This window comes from Mastigoproctus giganteus, chromosome 2, assembly GCF_048544385.1.
Source record: "Mastigoproctus giganteus isolate SK-2022 chromosome 2, ASM4854438v1, whole genome shotgun sequence".
Taxonomy (NCBI): domain Eukaryota; kingdom Metazoa; phylum Arthropoda; class Arachnida; order Uropygi; family Thelyphonidae; genus Mastigoproctus; species Mastigoproctus giganteus.
The window spans coordinates 101176309-101194108 of NC_143576.1; the positions used below are offsets into that span (position 1 = coordinate 101176309).

The 17800-nt window shown below is 38.3% G+C and overlaps 1 protein-coding gene across 1 annotated transcript in view; it reads left to right on the forward strand.

The window, feature by feature from the left end:
• Nucleotides 1-17800, forward strand: part of LOC150089465 (uncharacterized) — a 1372165-nt gene that overhangs the window by 538550 nt on the left and 815815 nt on the right. The window contains exon 25 of the mRNA XM_090389992.1: nucleotides 15734-15841. Coding sequence (XP_090246118.1) covers nucleotides 15734-15841 — 108 coding nt within the window. The remainder of the gene's footprint in view (nucleotides 1-15733; nucleotides 15842-17800) is intronic.

Below are 17800 nucleotides of genomic sequence, written 5' to 3' on the forward strand. Positions count from 1 at the left end.
GTCACAGTATGGGTTTGTTAAGGGGAGATCTTGTCTAGCCAATTTGATAGGATACTGTGATTTAGTGACAAAGGAACTGTATGCAAAAAATAATTTTGATATCATATACTCTGATTTCATAAGAGCTTTTGATACTGTTGAACATAAAAGGCTACTGTACGAATTGGAGCACTGTGGCATTAAGGGCAAGTTACTGAGAAGGGTAATTAAATCACATTTTTCTGATGATATGGGTCAAAGTAATGCTTGCACTCATGTAAAGAATTCTTGTTTGTTGGAACAACAGCTGATGTTGATAAGATGTTCTCAGTGTAGCAGTGTTTCAAATGAGGGGGAAAATAAAGTTTGGAATACAAATCTAAATAACTTAAAGGGGTTTGTAAGGGTAGTAAACTGTAGATAATAGAAATGTGTCTTCAATAATGTAGGAGTGTTGTCAATAAAATGACTGAATTTGAACTCCTGGTTAGGACAACTAATGCTGACTTAGTAGAGCTAATAGAAACGTGGTGCCACCTGGATAGTGGGATGATGAATTCCACTATGACATGTATAATATATTTAGGAAAGATAAGGAAGATGGAAGGGGTGAGTTATGCTTCTTATCAAAAGCAGCCTAAGCAAGAAAAGAATTTTTGCCAAGTCTGAAGTTATGTCTGCCAGCATACAATTTGTGTGGTGTGAGTTAGTGTGAAGCAAAGGTATAATGAAAGTGGGAGTAATCTACAGACTGGAAGATTGTGAAGAATATGACTTTGCATGTGGGTGGAATGGGGCAAGCAAGTGTGAATGTCTTTTTATGGGAAAACTTTAATCTGCCCCAGATTGATTGGAATAAGTGGGAGGGAAACTCACAATGGGGAAAAATATTTTTTAAATTAACTTGATGGGATAGTTACAGAGTGATGAAAAGTACCGACGCCTACAACAGATACAAGTTGACCTTAATAATACCACAAATAAGGTTAGCGAGGCCATGGCTGTGTATGGGAAACCATTGCATAAGAGAGCAGAGAATGAGAACAAGAAATTTTTGATGCATAAATTTTGGACGGTAGTAAAATCAGTTTGTCATGATTTTGCGATGCAGAAATGACATTTTTTCCGTTGCGCAACAAAGAAAAATGGAGCCGGGAGAGGAGATCCCGGAAAGGATCACGGGAGGTGATCTTAGATGTAATTGTGCAAAGGATCATGGGAGGTGATCTTGGATGTGATCGCGCATAGGATCATGGGAGGTGATCTTGCAGATTACCTACTAAATTTTGAACAGTAGTAAAATCAATTTGTGACGATTTTGCAACATGGAAATGACATCATTTGACATAATTTGTGTTTCATAAGAAAGAAAACCGGAGTCGGGATTGGAGATCACGCAAAGGATCATGGGAGGTGATCTTGGATGTGCTCAGAGCTGGCATAAACCAGATGGTGGTCAAGAATATTTGAATCAGTTTGCGATTGGGAGATAACAGACTCCAAATTACATGTATCAGTAGAATCTTTTGTTTATCATTGGCCATTCTCATTAAGTTGCAGAAGTCCTCATTGGTCATCAAGTTTTCTTGTTTCTTTGCAATTGCACTGAGTCAATTGAGCGTGGCGAGCTTTAGATCCTCATTTATCTCACTGTTTGGATGATTGTAAAAGTTTCGAAAGGGTCTTCTTCTCGCAGTCGCATTACAAGGCTATGCAGGTCAATACTGCATGCTTCGTCATGTCTTTATTGTTTTGACACATCATCTTACATATTTCAATCATTTTGAAAATTTCCAAGTCCAATTCATACAATTTACAATCTAGTATGAGCTCTTCATTGTCGTCATAGATCTTGACATATTTTGTCTCTGAGAGTATCTCTGTTTCCTCATTACGAAATGGAATGTGCAGCATTACCATCTCGCACTTGTACTTGTTGAGATCCTGAGCCAAATCAGTTTCGTTAGCGTATTATGCATGGATACTGTCGTTTCTTGCAGATTTTTTAGCGCTGCATGTGTAATTTGCGACAAAGCACGACAGAGTAACGTGATCCAACATGATAATATGATCATACCAATACAAATACGTGTATTGTTGTAATCATACTATTCAAAAAAATGGCTACAATCAAATCGGTAATTAGGCTATTGGCCTCATCATCATCATCAGCCATTTTCAATCCACTGCAGAATGAAGGCCTCTCCAGCAACTTTCCAGTTCCTTCTGTTTTGAGCACTGGCCACCCATTTACTACCCACAAACTCATGAATTTCATCTATCCATCTCCGCCTTTGTCTTCCAGGTTTTCTTCTAGCTCCTCTTGGATGGATACCATTTTGTTATTTTCTTAGTCCATCTGTCATCATGTGTATGTGTCCTGCCCAAGACCATTTTAGTTCTTTAGTTTTGATAAGAATGTCCTTTACTTGAGTTTGCTGCCTAATCCATGTGTTTCTCTTCTTATCTAACAGTCTGATTCCCAATATGATTCGTTCCATTCTTCGCTGTGTAGTTCTCTGCTTCTCTTCCATTCTTTTGGTGAGGGCCGCTGTTGACTGAGGGCCATTTGTTTTGTCGTGCTGTCATATGCTGGAGGGTTTGGTCTTTTCCTCTTCACGCTGACCAGGCATCTTGAAGAGAACCACTCTACACGTTCGTTGCCACCTAAGTGATGTAACAGGGCTTACCATCGAGAAGGTGTGCATGAGTGGATTTTAGGGAGGCAGGCCAACCGGACATCTCCTAAATCTTCTGTAATAGAGAGAGAGAGAGATATTGGATCCATCAGTGTTTTAGGCTGAGTGTCTGATAACACACAGGATACCTGTTCCCCTCTATTGGTCTAACCTCTTTCAAATGTTGATTCGGTAGAGTAAGCAGTGGGCATGTGTATCCTATTTATCACTAAAATTGATTTGGTAGAGTAAGTAGCGGGTGTGGGCATAAATCACATCGTTCATGGTTTTGGTTCTAGCTGTTCAAAATTTAGTAGGTGTCAAAGATGTTTACACATAAAACATCTTTTGTGCATACAGGGTACAGACGCGATTTTTTTATGTATGTGAATACAATGAAGAAGAAAGCTAATCATATTGGATACTTGCACACTGGATGTAAGAAATTCTAACGTAACCCAGCTGAGTTTGTGGATGAACTGAATACTGAGGTACCTTGCATCGGTATTTTTAGACAAAAGACCCTAGATGCTGAGAAGTGGCTGTGCGAGTGAGGCTGAGCCATATGAAATTAGTGATTTTGTAATTACATATGATTGTCTATTAGAAAACCATTTGAGCATAAAGGCAAGTAAGACTCCCAGACTTGATTGTATAGGAATTCCTCGTTGACTCTGACAATGTCGAGCATTTCCATATCCTCTTCGTCTGCCAGTCTCGCCATACCTGCTAGTTTTGTGGGAGGCTGCAAGAGAGTTTATTGAACCATGAAGGTTAATTATGAGGGCATCTTTGGACTTAGCATTAGCATTAGTAGAGGCATTTGATGCAAGAAAGCAAGCTTATGCAGCATCAGCCAAAAAAAAAAAAAAAAAAAAAAACCCACTTCCACTTCACCCCTCTGTTCGTTCAAAATACCTGTCCAGCTGAGCCTTAAACTTATTTAGGCTATCAACCTCCACCACAAGGGATGGCAGTCTGTTCCACCAACCAACCACCCGCTGGCTAAAGGCAAATTTCCGCACGTCTATCCTACATCTGTCTTTCCTCAATTTGAATTTATGCCCTCTCAGGTGATTTTTCTGAGCTAGAGGAAGAATCCCATCAGCATTGAGCATGCTCAAACCATTCAAGGCTTTATACACCTCTATCAGATCACCTCGCTGGTGCCTAGTCTCCAGACACTGTAATTTGCAAAACTTAAGCCTTTCTTCGTAAGAGCACCCCTTTGTTCCATTCACTAATCTTGTTGCCCTTCTCTGTACTCGTTCCAGCAGCTCTACATCCTTCTTGAAATGAGGCCTCCAGACCTGTATACAGTACTCTAGGTGTGGCCTGATCATTGCCTTATACAATGGAATAATCACCTCCTTATCCCTGCTGGAAAAATTCCTGTATATCATTGACAATACTCCATGAGCTACTCTTGCAGCCCGTCTGCACTGCTCAGAGAACTTCATATCTGCCTGCACAATCACCCCCAAGTCCCTTTCATTCTCTACCACTGTCAGTGTAGTACCACAGAGTTGATACGTTGCTCTGGGGTTGCTGTTTCCCATGTGTAGTACTTTACATTTGTCAATGTTAAACTTCATTTGCCACCTTTCAGCCCATCTGCTCAACCTTTCCAGATCCTGTTGCAGCAGCATAGTGTCAGTAGTGTCCTTGACAACCCTGCCAACCTTTGTATCATCTGCAAACTTGGACATTAAGCTTGATATACCATCATCAATATCATTTATAAATACAGAAAACAATAATGGACCCAACACTGAGCCCTGAGGGACTCCACTAATAACATTAGTCCACGATGAGCAGTGTCCATTGATTACCACTCTCTGTCTTCTCCCCCTCAACCACCCCTTTATCCATAGCAGCAATTTGCCTCCAATGTCACACTGCTCCAATTTGTGTAGCAGTCTTCCATGTGCAACAGTATCAAAAGCCTTTCTAAGATCCAAGTATATAATATCAAAGTTATTCCCTGCATCCAGTTCTTTTGTGACTGCATCATAGTATCCAATCAAGTTGGTCAGGCAAGACTTCCCCTTAACAAAACCATGCTGTGTCTGAGCTATAACTGAAGTCTTGTCTAAATGATCCTGCAGTGCTTCTTTAACCAGTGCCTCCATTAATTTTCCTGGAACAGAAGTTAAGCTCACAGGTCTATAATTACTTGTGTCAGCCTTTGATCCTCCTTTGTGAATTGGGGTCACATTTGCACATTTCCAGTCTATGGGTACCTCCCCTGAGTCCAAGGAAGCTCTCATAATTATGGCTAAGGGTTTGCTTACTTCCTTTGCTGCCTCCTTTAATATAACTGGATAGATCCCATCCACCTCGGGTGCCTTTCTTGTGTTTATCTTCAACAGTTTCTCCTCCACTTTACTCCCAGTTATTTCAAGATTCTGTAGCTGACTGCTAGAGTTGAATACACCTCTGGCATTCCCCTTGCTGAATAACTCCTCATGTGTGAATGTCGATGCAAAATATTCATTTAGTTTGTTAGCTACCTGAGCAGGATCATCAACAGTTGACCCATCAATATCAAGTGGACCAATCTGATTCATCCCCTTCCTTCTAGAGTTTACATAAGTAAAGAACTCTTTGCTGTTTTTCTTTGCATCCCTTGCCAAGGATTTCTCGTAATCTGCCTTCGCCTGCCTAACCTCCTTTGTAACTTGGTTGCATATCAACCAAGCATATCAACATCTATCATAGGCTTCTGTGTCATGTGTTAATTTGTAAGTATCCCATGCATTTTTCTTCTCTGCCATATGCCTCATTAGTTCATCTGACATCCATTTTGGCCTAAACCTTGAACAATATTTCTTAGTTGGTATGTAAAGCCTAGTAGCTTCCAAGATTAATTCTTTGAATGCTTCGCAATTTGAATTTGCTGTTGGTAACATCATCAGTTGGTTCCACTGTATAGAATTTAAATACTGTCTCATTCCATCGTAGTCACCTTTACGGAAGCAATAACCCTTCCCTTTACCCCTAATGGTAGTTACCTCTTTGAGTAAATCCCACTTCAGCACACTGTGATCACTGCCACCTAGTGGTTCATTTATCTGCAGATTCTTAATGCATGGAGAATCACTGCTGATAATCAAATCAAGAGTATTACTCCCTCTAGTTGCCTCCCAAACATGCTGATGTAGAAAACAATCATCCAATAAATCCACAAAAGCCCTGCTAGTGTGTGAGTAACCAGCCCCCAAATTCCAGTCAATATCTGGGAAATTAAAATCTCCCATTATAAGACTCTCTGATTTACTGGCCCACTCTATTTCCCTGTACAGTTTCTTATTATACTCATCAGAGTCATTAGGCCTATAGCACACTCCTACTCTCAATTTTGATCTCCCAATGCTTATGTCACACCAAACTGACTCAACACTGCACTGTCCAGCGATGTCGACTGGCTTCACTTCCTTGGTTTTTATGTGTTTCTTAACTAATAGCATAACCCCTCCCCCCTTCCTATCCTGTCTATCCTTTCTGTAGACGTTGTGCTCCCCAAATTCCAGTTCTGCATCCCTTATATCTGTGTGACACCACGTCTCTGATATCCCAACAATATCTGCCTTTGATGTTTTGAGCAATACCTCAAATTCATCAAATTTATTTACTAAACTCCTAGCATTGGTGTACACGCAAGTATACCTGCACCTGTTTCTATTCTTAGCTACCCTAACACAACCCATGTGTTTACTTGTACCGCAATGGCTCCCAGCAGTCTCTGAAATATCATGCATCTTGTTTTTCAGGCTTCTGCTCATTCTAATAGAAGCAGTGCACGAATCTCTTTCACCTCTGCCAGTGGCTACTGTCAATCTATTGGTCTTTGTCTCCCCCCAAGCTAGCAGTTTTCCGACCCACCTAACACTGCCTCGATAGCATCAGCAAATATTCTTGCAGGCTAGCAAGATTTTGTGGATTTATTGGAGGATTGCTTTCTATAGCAACATGTTCAAGGGGCAACCAGAGGGGGTAATACTCTTGATCTGATTATCAGCAGTGATGATTCATGCATTAGGAATTTGCAGATAAAGGAACCACTAGGTGACAGTGATCACAGTGTACTGATGTGGGATTTACTTAAAGATGTAACTAATATCAAGGGTATAGAGAAGGGTTTTTGTTTTTGTAACAGTGACTGCAGTGGTCTCAGACAGTTTTTAAATTCTATGCAGTTGGAACCACTGATGATGTTTAAAACAGCAAATTCTAAATGGAAGCCTTCAAGGAATTAATCATGGAAGCTAGTAGGTTTTTCATACGAATAAAGAAATACTGTTCAAAATTTAGACCTAAATGGAGGTCAGATAAACTAATGAGGCTCTTGGCAGAGAAGAAAAATCTGTGGGATGCATATAAATTATCAGGTGTCACTGAAGCCTATGGCAGATATAAGCTAGTCTGTAATCAAGTCACAAAAAGGAGGTTAGGCAAGTGAAGGCTTATTACGAGAAACCATTGGAAAAGGATGCAAAGAAAAATAAAAAAAAGACGTCTTTACTTATGTAAACTCTAGGAGGAAAGGGATTAATCAGATTGATCCACTTGATGTTGATGGTTTGATTTTTGATGATTCTGCTCAGATAACTGAAAAACAATGAATATGTTGCATCTACATTCACACACGAGGAATTCTGTAAGATAGGGGAGGATAGAAGTTTACTAAACTGTAACAGGGAGCTAAATGATTTTGTAATAACAAAGAGCAAAGTGGAGGAGAAATTGTTGATGTTAAACATAAAAAAGGCACCTTGGGCATATGAAATCTATCTGGTTATATTGGAGGAGGCAACGAGGGAAGTTAGCAAAACCTTAGCCATAATTATGAGAGCATCCTTAGAATCAGGAGAGGTCCCCATGTACTGGAGATGTGAAAATGTATCCCCAACTCACAAAGGGTGTTCAATGGGTGAAACAAATAATTATAGACCTGTTAATTTAACTTCTGATCCAGTAAAAATAATGGTGTCACTTGTTAAAGAAGTAATGCAGGATCACCTAGACAAGACTGCAGAAATAGTTCATACACAGCATGGGTTTGTTAAGGGGAAGTCTTGTCTGACCTATTTGTTTGGATACTATGATGTGGTCACAAAGGAACTGGATGCAAAAAATAAATTTGATATCTTATACTTGGATTTCCGAAAAGATTTTGATACTGTTGCACATGGAAGACTGCTGTAAAAATTGGAGCGGTATGGCATTAAGGGCATGTTACTGCAATGGATAAAAGGATGGTTGAGTGGGAGATGTCAGAAAGTAATAATAAATGGACACTGCTCTACGTGGACTAATATATTAGTGGAGTCCCCCATGGTTTGGTGCTTGGCCTGTTGTTGTTTTCTGTATTTATCAATGATATCGATAGAGGTATATCAGGCTTAATGTCCAGGCTTGCAGATCATACAAAGTTTGGCAGGGTTGTTAATGACGTTAATGAAAATACGCTACTGCAACAGGATCTAGAAAAGTTATGCAGATGGGCTGAAAGGTGGCAACTGAAGTTTAACATTGACAAATGAAAAGTACTGCATATGGGTAGCAGTAAACCAAGAGAAACGTACCAACTGTGTGGCACTACACTCAGAGAAGTGGAAAATGAAAAAGACTGAGGAGTAATTGTGCAATCAGATGTGAAGTCTGTGCAGTGCAGGTGGCTGCCAAAGCAGGTCATGGAGTTTTGTCAATGATATATAGGAATTTTGCTAGCAGAGACAAGGAGGTGATTATCCCTTTTTATAAGGCAATGGACAGGCCACACCTTGAGTACTGCATACAGGTATGGAGGCCTCATTTTAGGAAGGGTGTAGAGTTGTTAGAACGAGTACAGAGAAGTGCAACAAGATTGGGAGAGGAACAAAGGAGTTCCCTTACCAAGAGAAGCTTAAATTCTGCAAATTTCAGCATCTGGAGCCTAGGCACATGCGAGGTGATCTGATTGAGATGTACAAGGCATTGAATGGTTTCAGGCTCACTGCTGATGGGAGCACTTGCTTAGATTAAGAACCTGAAGGGGCATAGATTCAAATTGAAGAAAGACAGTTTTTGGCATTAGCATTAGTTGAGGCGTGTGATGCAAGAGAGCAAGCTTATAGAGCATCATCCAAAAAAAAAAACCCCATCTGGTCATTCCAAATGTTTGTGTAGTTCAGCTTTAAATTTATTTAAGCTATCAACTTCCAAGTCTGTTCTAGAAATCATCTACCCACTGGCTAAAGGCAAACTTCCGCACATCTATTCTACAACTGTCTTTCCTCATTTTGAATCTATGCCCCCTCAGGTTCTTAATCTCAGCAAGTGAAAGTGTCCCATCAGCATTGAGCCTGCTGAAACCATTCAAGGGCTTGGACACTTCAATCAGATCACCTTGCAGGTGCCTAGTCTCCAGATGCTGCAACTTACAGAATTTAAGCCTCTCATGGCTTAAATAACTCCTTTGTTCCTCTCGCCTTGTTGCCCTTCTTTGAATTTGTTCTAGCAACACTACATCCTTCCTAAAATGAGGCTTCCAGATTTGTACGCAGTACTGAAGGTTTGGCCTGACCATTACCCTATACAAAGGTATAATCACTTCCTTGTCTCTGCTAGGAAAATTCCTAGTTATCATTGACAAAACTCCATGACCTGGCAGCCCGTTTGCACTGCTCAGAGAACTTTATATCTGGCTGCACAATTATCCCCAAGTCTTTCTTATTCTCCACCTCCCTGAATTTAGTACCACATGGTTGGTACGTTTCTCTTGGATTACTGCTACACATATGCAGTACTTTGAATTTGTTAATATTAAACTTCAGTTGCCAATCCTCAGCCCACCTATCTAACTTTTCTAGATCCTGTTGCAGTAGCATACTGTCTTTACTATGATTAACAAACCTGCCAACCTTTGTAACATCTGTAACCTTGGACCTTAAGTCTGATATACCTTGATCGATATCATTAATAAATACACAAAACAAAAATGGGCCCAGCACTGAACCCTGGGGCACTCCACTAATACATTAGTCCACGTAGAACAGTGTCCATTTATTATCACTCTCTGCCTTCTCCCATTCAACCATCCCTTTATCCATTGCACCAACTTGCTGGTTGTAGAATAGATGTGTGGAAGTTTGCCTTTAGCTACCGGGTAGACTTCCATCTGTTGTTGTTGATGTCGATAGCTTAAATAAATTTAAGGTTGAACTAGACAAACATTTGGAACGAATGGATGGGTGAAATGGGAAGGGTTTTTTTTTTTTGGCTGATGCTCTATAAGCTTGCTTTCTGGCATCATCATATGCCTCAACTAATGCTAATGCTAACTTTATGCTACTGCATATGGGTAGTGGTAATCCTAGTGTAACATACCAGCTATTTACTTCTACACTTAGATAGTGGAAAATGATTGGAACTGGGGGTAGTTGTGCAGTGAGATCTGAAGTCGTCTTAGCAGTGCAGACAGGCTAGCAGAACAGCTCATGGGATTTTTTCAGTGATATGCAGGAACTTTGCTAGCAGGGATAAGGATTTGCTTATCCAATTGTATAATTCAGTGATCAGGCCACATCTTGAGTACTGCATACAGGTCTGGAGGTCTAATTTTAGGAAAGATGTAGAGATCCTGAAACGGATACAGAGAATGGCAACGAGAACTGGTGAGGGGGAACAAATGGGTGCTTTGAATGGCTTGCGCAAACTCAGTGCTGTTGAGATTCTTCCTCTTGCTCAGACTATGCATAAATTCATTCATTATTAAATTATCATACATTGAAATTGAGGAAAGATGGGTGCAGAATAGATGCAGAAGTTTGTCTTCAGCCAACGGGTGGTTAACTGCTGGTATAAGCTTCTATCCATTGTTGTGGAAATGGATAGTTTGCATAAATTCAAGGAAGAACAAGGAAACTATTGTTGGAGATTGATATGGTGGTTTTTTTTTTTTTTTTTTTTTTTTTGCTAATGCTGTATAAGCTTTTTCGTGCATCATTTATCTCTAATAACACTATTACTAATTTACATACCTTTAATATGTAGAGACCACTCCTCAATTCAAGGATGCTTTCAAATTTTGGCAAAGGTTTTCTTACTTCTTTTGCTTTTTCTTTTAATATAATTGGGTGGATTTCATCTATCCCAGATGCCTTGTTTACTTTTAGCATCAAAATTTTTTCTTTGACTTTTTTCTCAGTTACCATAAAAATTGCAAATTTTGAAGACAAATTAAAGTGATCATGGAGAATCTGTGTGTATTTTCACTGTATTTGATTAAAATGTTTATTTTGACTGGTAGACTCTAGATAACCTTTGACAAGTATGTTTAATAGAGAGGCTAGATGTAGTGAGAAAATCCGCATGAGCATTTTTCATAGTTACCAGATTGAAACTTACAACAATGATCACTAGTTAGTGGCACTGACTGATGTTCAAATCCAGGTTTGTTCCAAAATTTTTGAACAGACAAATTAATGAACTCAAGAAAAAGAACTGAATTACACACTTCTGGTGAAAGCAGTCCTAAAAAGTTCAGTATTATGAGCAGACTTATAAATCTATACATGTAATCCTCACTCATGTAGAAATTCTGTTCATGTTTTTCTCTTCTGGCTTGAATAAAGTACTTTTCTTGTTTATCTAAATGTGAAATAAAATAAGCGAATTCAGTATAGTTATAGTTTCATAAGTATTTTTGGGTTTGTGAATCCAGCATAATTCACATGTAGTGTTGAGGTCATTACACCTAGATATGTTGAAGAATGCTATGCGCATATTATTTATGCCATCCATTGTTTACATCTTCCACTTTCATTGGAAGTTAATTACCATAGTGGGCCAAACCCGAAGGATTATTCCCACTTAGTCACAGGTTTCTTCTGCCAAGGTTGTGGCGCCATAAACACTAGGATGGGATGCTTTTCATTTATTCAGTGAAGAATTTCTTTATAACTACATATGACTAGATGGTACACAAGATCCATTGAAAAATGAAGGTCTTATAAATGTTACACAATTTCATCAATTAGCAGCACATAATTTTCACATTTAAAATTTTTTGTTGAAGAGTTTCCAGTACTTCTTGGTATGAATAAGTGCAAATGAATAGATGTTTAGCAGCATCAGATCTGTCAGTTTTCAATATGAGAACCTATCACTGAAGAAAAAAGATTTGATGTGCAGTGGTCCATGGTTTGGGGACATAGAATTTAAGCCTCTCCTGGCTTAAATAACCCCTTTGTTCCTCTCGCCAGCCTTGTTGCCCTTCTCTGAACTTGTTCAGAGAAGGGCAACAAGTGCACTAGGAAGCTTGAAGTTTAAAAAATTATCCCAAGTCATGCTTGGCAGGCATTTTTACAGTTCTTCATAGCAATGCTATGAAGAACTGTAAAAATATTCAGCCAGAAAAAAAACTGAGTTCAGATCTTCTCTTTGTGGTGAAGCTTTGCACTGCCCTCGTGAGCTAAATCCACACAGCAGAGCCATTGTTACAACAAAACTTTGATTTTATATTTCTGAAAAGGGCAAAGTCTGCAACAGTATTGTTCTTGAAAACAATCGAACAATCAAAATCCATTCATGTCTAACAGAAAATCCAAACAGAAATTGACAGAAAAATCCTAGATAAGCTAATGATTTTAATGAAAGTATTCTGTATTGGTAAACAATTGTTTATTTGTGTTTTAATAAAGAAGTGTATGTTGTCAGTGAAAATTAACTTCTAGAGCAGTTGAGACTTTTAAAAATCCTTCTGGATATACTTTTAAAATACTTTTAAAAATCCTTCTGGTTTTTTCAAAATGTCTTGTTTTCCCTGCTGGTTTTTTTTTTCAAAGATCTCTTGTTTACTGCAAAATATCTCTTGGTTTTTGCCTTTAAAAAAATCTGCTTGAAATTAAATGATCTCCATCTTTTTTAAAATCAAAAGTTGGCAGCTGTGTTAGCTACTCAGTTTGAGGAAAGTATTTCAGAGTTGTAAAAATGCATTATCACTTATTAAAATATACAAATTGATATTCCACTTTATTGAATCAGAAATTTTAGTTTACTTCACTGTTAGTTTCTTTTAGTTTTAGTTTAGTTTTTAGTTAGGTTTTAGTTTCTTTTAATAAAATGAATAATCTCATGAGTTACGATCATAAGTGTTCTGATTATTTAACCCATTGTTCTTTGGTGTGAATTGTTTTGACCCCCCCACACTTTTTGTTTTGTGTGAAGTGATTTTTCTTGTTTTAAATGCTCGTGCTATATATGCTATCTTTCTTGCATCATTTGCTGTTACTAGTACTTGTAATATGACTTTTAGAAAGCACAGAATTCAAGGTAATTGAAAAAAAAAAAAAAATTGAATAAATAAACCTAGGAGTAATTATACAATCTAATATGAATTTGAACAGTGAAAACAGACTGATTAGGTTTTTCTTAATGATATAAAGGATCTTTGACAGCATTGACGAGGTAACTGTTATCCTGCTTTCAAAGATCAGAATTCAGTTTTTTAAGCCTCATTTTAGGATGTAGATCTGATGGAAAGGGTGCAAAGAAAAGCAACGAGATTTTTCAAGGGCATAAAATCATTTTATTACAAAAAAATAAAATAAAATAAAATACTGAAGTCTCTAGAAACTAGATATCTCTATGTGACCTAATTGATTTTTATAATAATGCCTTAGAAAGGGTTAACAACTAAATGTTGGTTGTAGTAAACTTTTTGTGGAAGTTGTTCATTCAGGAAACCATTGCATTATTTATGTTATGGAGCTCACATGCACGATTGTTGTAGGTCAGGTGTATTTGTAGCCTGGGGAATGACTTGGGATATTTAGGTTAAAATGTCAAAAACCGTATTCAATTGGAACTAACATCCGACAGGGGAGAAGGCAAAATCAGAATTACTTAGGAGAAAACACAAAAGAGCCATTAGAAGGCAAGGATTGCAATAACCACTAGAAACTTGCATTTGCTTTTAATAGGGATTAATAACATGGGTGGAAGGAAAGTAAAGTCCTTGGTTCCCATGTCAACAACAGCAAATAAAAGATGTTTATGATCATAGCGATGCGCACATGACCGTGGGACGGTTACCAAAGATAGTAACATCGGAGGGAATATGTACATTTTTGGGTCACTTCGTCTCTATGACATAAGCTCAGATAACCAAAAGAACAAAGTTTCCTTCCATTTTTACAACTTCCTTTATTACCATCAGTAGGAAGTGAATAATCCTTTAATTTTAACATAGCTAGTGAAAGGAGAATCTTTTGGGGAAAAGTTGTTGTTGTTATTTGGTTTTTAGGATCATTAGCAACTAAGGCCATATTGCTCCGGTGATATGCGGTGGTCATCCCTGACCTTTCCACATCCTCCGTATTTGGTGGTCACGGGCTCGAACCCCGGTCTAATGAAGAAACGTGTGCTACGCACTGCTGCTCCTGCCCACCTGGCTACGGAGGTGCCTCGAGGAAAAGTAGAGCAAAGGTGCGAGGTATATAAGAGTATTGGGGGCCCAAAGTGGGGGGGAGATGGGAGTTGGCAGTTAGTCAGTGAGGCAGTTAGAGACAGGCAAGATCAGTGAGGAGCAGAGAGAGAGAGAGCTGAGAGTTAGAGCTATCCAGCAAAAAAGGTTCTTTCTAGTCACACTCCAAAAGAGTTCGCAGACAACGTTGCTGACCGAAAGTCAAAAGAGAAGTAGAAGAAGAACGACTACCAGAGATAAAAGATCCGAAACGACAGAAGACCACACCCAGATTTCGTTGGAGAGAAGGAAGCCTCTTAACTGAATTCAGGAGCAAGTGATTTAACTGGTAACCCATTATTTTATTTGTGTGAATGTAAATCTCGAAAACAACATCAACAGATAACATTTCAATGTTTCTGTCCTGATTCTCTTGAACTATTTGTTAATTCAATACAGGGCGACTCCGTAGCCAGGTGGGAAGGAGCAGCAGTGCATAGCACACGCTTCTTGATTAGACCGGGGTTCAAGCCCGTCACCACCAAATACGGAGGATGCGGAAAGGTCAGGGAATGACCACCGCATATCCCGGAGCAATATGGCCTTAGTTGCTAATGCTCCTAAAAACCAAATAACAAACAAATAACAATAATTCAATACTAGGTGGAATGACTATAATACTATAACAAGTACCCAAAACTTTTCCTAGAAAGTTGAATGCCCACAATAGAGTGGTATAATCAAGTATGGTCAAGTGTTGGTTTTCTAATGATGGTGGAAAAAGTATTGAGAGACAAAAGGGCATAAAATTTAGCCACTCCCATGTTTCCTTTGACCTGAAATATGTAAAATACAAAAGATGTTTATGAGCATTATAGACATTTGGCCTAGAACAATCTAGTGAATGACAAAAGGTAAGGAATGAGAAGTTTGTATAGAAGATAGAATACAGAATTCTATGAAGAGCCGACTATACTATTTTTCTCACTTTACTCACACCCTTGATATTATTGTAACCAGATATATGTAATTGACACATGTATGTCACATTTAGACAAATTACCCACACAGAATGCAAGTGTTGTGTATTGTGTGGGGAGTGGGTTGACACTCTGTGATCGCCCAATCTTAAATCACAACGCAAATCCAAAGCTGCAGCTCCAGGTGTTATACAGCGCTTGAGGGCCGAGGGCACGGATTTTGTCCTAAGAGATTGAAAGTTAGAGCGACATAGACAAAAATGGGCGTTGCCTCGAAGAAGGGGCGGAAACAAGATGGTACCGCAAAGACAAGCAAGCAAGGTCCCCCCAACAAGATAGTGCTGTACTAGGGAGGCACCCACAAGATTCAACAGAAATTTAGAAACTCCTTGTTCACAGTTTAAATATAAACATGTTGTTGTATATAATAGCATGAGGTTGATGAATATCGACTGCTTTGCAGAGTTTACATTATATGAATTTAACTCTAACAAGCAGATAACCAGTGTTTTCACCTTATCATTTGAATTGAGCGTATGGTGAAAGGGCTATCCCATTAGGCTTCTGGTGATGACTAGATTTTGGTGGTTGTTATCAAGATCTTGAAACAGATTTTTCAGTGCCTGCTAAAACTAATATCATTTTAGGGCTCAAGAGGATCTGTTGGAGAGAAAGGAGATCAAGGATCCAAAGGAGATTTCGGACCTCCTGGAATGGATGGTAGCCTTGGAATTGAAGGCCCAGAAGGACCTAAGGTAAATTATATATATATTTGTAATCTGTGTTCAAATTATAATTTTATTTAGTATATCTGTGTTCATGTTATAATTTTATTAAGTATGCTAAATACTTTTTTAATTTAATTTATTTATTCATGAGGTTATTTTTTATTTTTATTTTTTTTTAATAAAAACTCAAACACGAGAGGTATTAGAAATTATAGTACTTTGTACTGTGCTTGGGTTGGAGGTTGAGAAGATGAAAGAAGATATTTGTTGATATTAGACTTAAACTTCTATAGACTGTATTTTCCAGGAAATACGTATGAAGGAAGGTTGTTCTAGAAAACAGCAGTTGAATGAATAAATGAGGAAGATGAAAAGTTGGTTCTGTGAGTTTCAAGTTGGACAGTAAATGGATGTTGGCTGGTGGTGGCACATGTTCAGACTGTTTTGAAAGAGAGAGAGCGGGAATGATAGAAGCCAATTCAGAAGAACAGTGCCGATGGAAGTATCTGTAGAAAAGGCATGCAGCAGAAACAGTACATCTATGAGACAGAGAGTGGAGAGACTCTGTTAGAGAGGAGTCATAAATTAACCTAAATGCCCTCTTCTTAATGGAATCTAGAAGTTTGAGAGAGGTTTTGGGGGCACTGCCCCAGATGTGGGAACAATATTCCATTGTAGGGCGGACTTGCGAGTTGTACAGAGTGAACAGCTGTTTGGAAGAAAAGTAACGCCGGGAGCGACAGAGAAAACCAAGTTTTTTAGATGCAGAGGAAGCAATATTTGTAATGTGCTTGTAAAGAGATATATCATTTTGCCTAGAAATCGAAGTGTCACCAAAGATAAGCATAGGAGCAGAAGAATCCTTTTTGTGAGATATAAAACAAGACTGAGTTTTAAAAGGATTGAAATCAACTAAGTTGTCTTTGCCCCAGTGGAGAATTACCTGGAGATCGGCATTTAAGGAATTGGTGGCGGATATTTGAGAAGTTGAAGCTGATTGAGCAGGGCAAGGTTTCTCAAAATGGAAAGTGGAATGCAATGTGCTATCATCGGCAAAACTATGGATAGGATTTCCTGTCAATGGAAGAAGGTCATTAATATAAAAGAGGAAAAAAGTGGGGGAAAGAACTGTACCTTGGGGGACACCAGCATTAGTTGAGAACTTAGAAGACAAAGAGCCATCTACAATCACCCTCAGTGAGCGATCAGAGAGAAAACTGGATAACCAATTACAAAAAACAGTTGGGAAACCATAACATGGAAGTTTGTTTAGAAGACCTTTATGCCAAACACGATTGAAAGCCTTTGAGATGTCAAAAGCAACTGCTTGTGTTTCACCAAACTTTTCCTTTGAATTTGTCCTTTTGTAAAATAATAAGAGGAGTTTACCTCAATATAGTACGTAGAACACTTCCGTATGATACTCTCCAGAAATTAAAACGGAAAAAACGAAAAAATCTACAACTTACTGGTACATTAGAGTAAAATATAAATAATTGAATAATTAAAAACCAATTTAACACAATTCAAATCAATTTAAAACAATTAAAAAGAATCTAACGAAAATATCGTTTTGAATATTTTCGTTAGATTCTTTTTAATTGTTTTAAATTGATTTGAATTGTGTTAAATTGATTTGAATTGTGTTAAATTGGTTTTTAATTATTCAATTATTTATATTTTACTCTAATGTACCAGTAAGTTGTAGATTTTTTCGTTTTTTCCGTTTTAATTTCTGGAGAGTATCATACGGAAGTGTTCTACGTACTATATTGAGGTAAACTCATCTTATTATTTTTCAAATATTAATATCAACGTAGAACGTATTGAGTATTACAGCTCTGATTCATACTATTGAATTTGTCCATATGTGGGTAAGATAAGCCAGAATATCACCAGTGGATCGACACTGACGGAATCCATACTGGCGATCGTTGATCAGACTGATGGTTTCTAGGTAGTTTAAGAGTTGGCGGTTAATTGGTT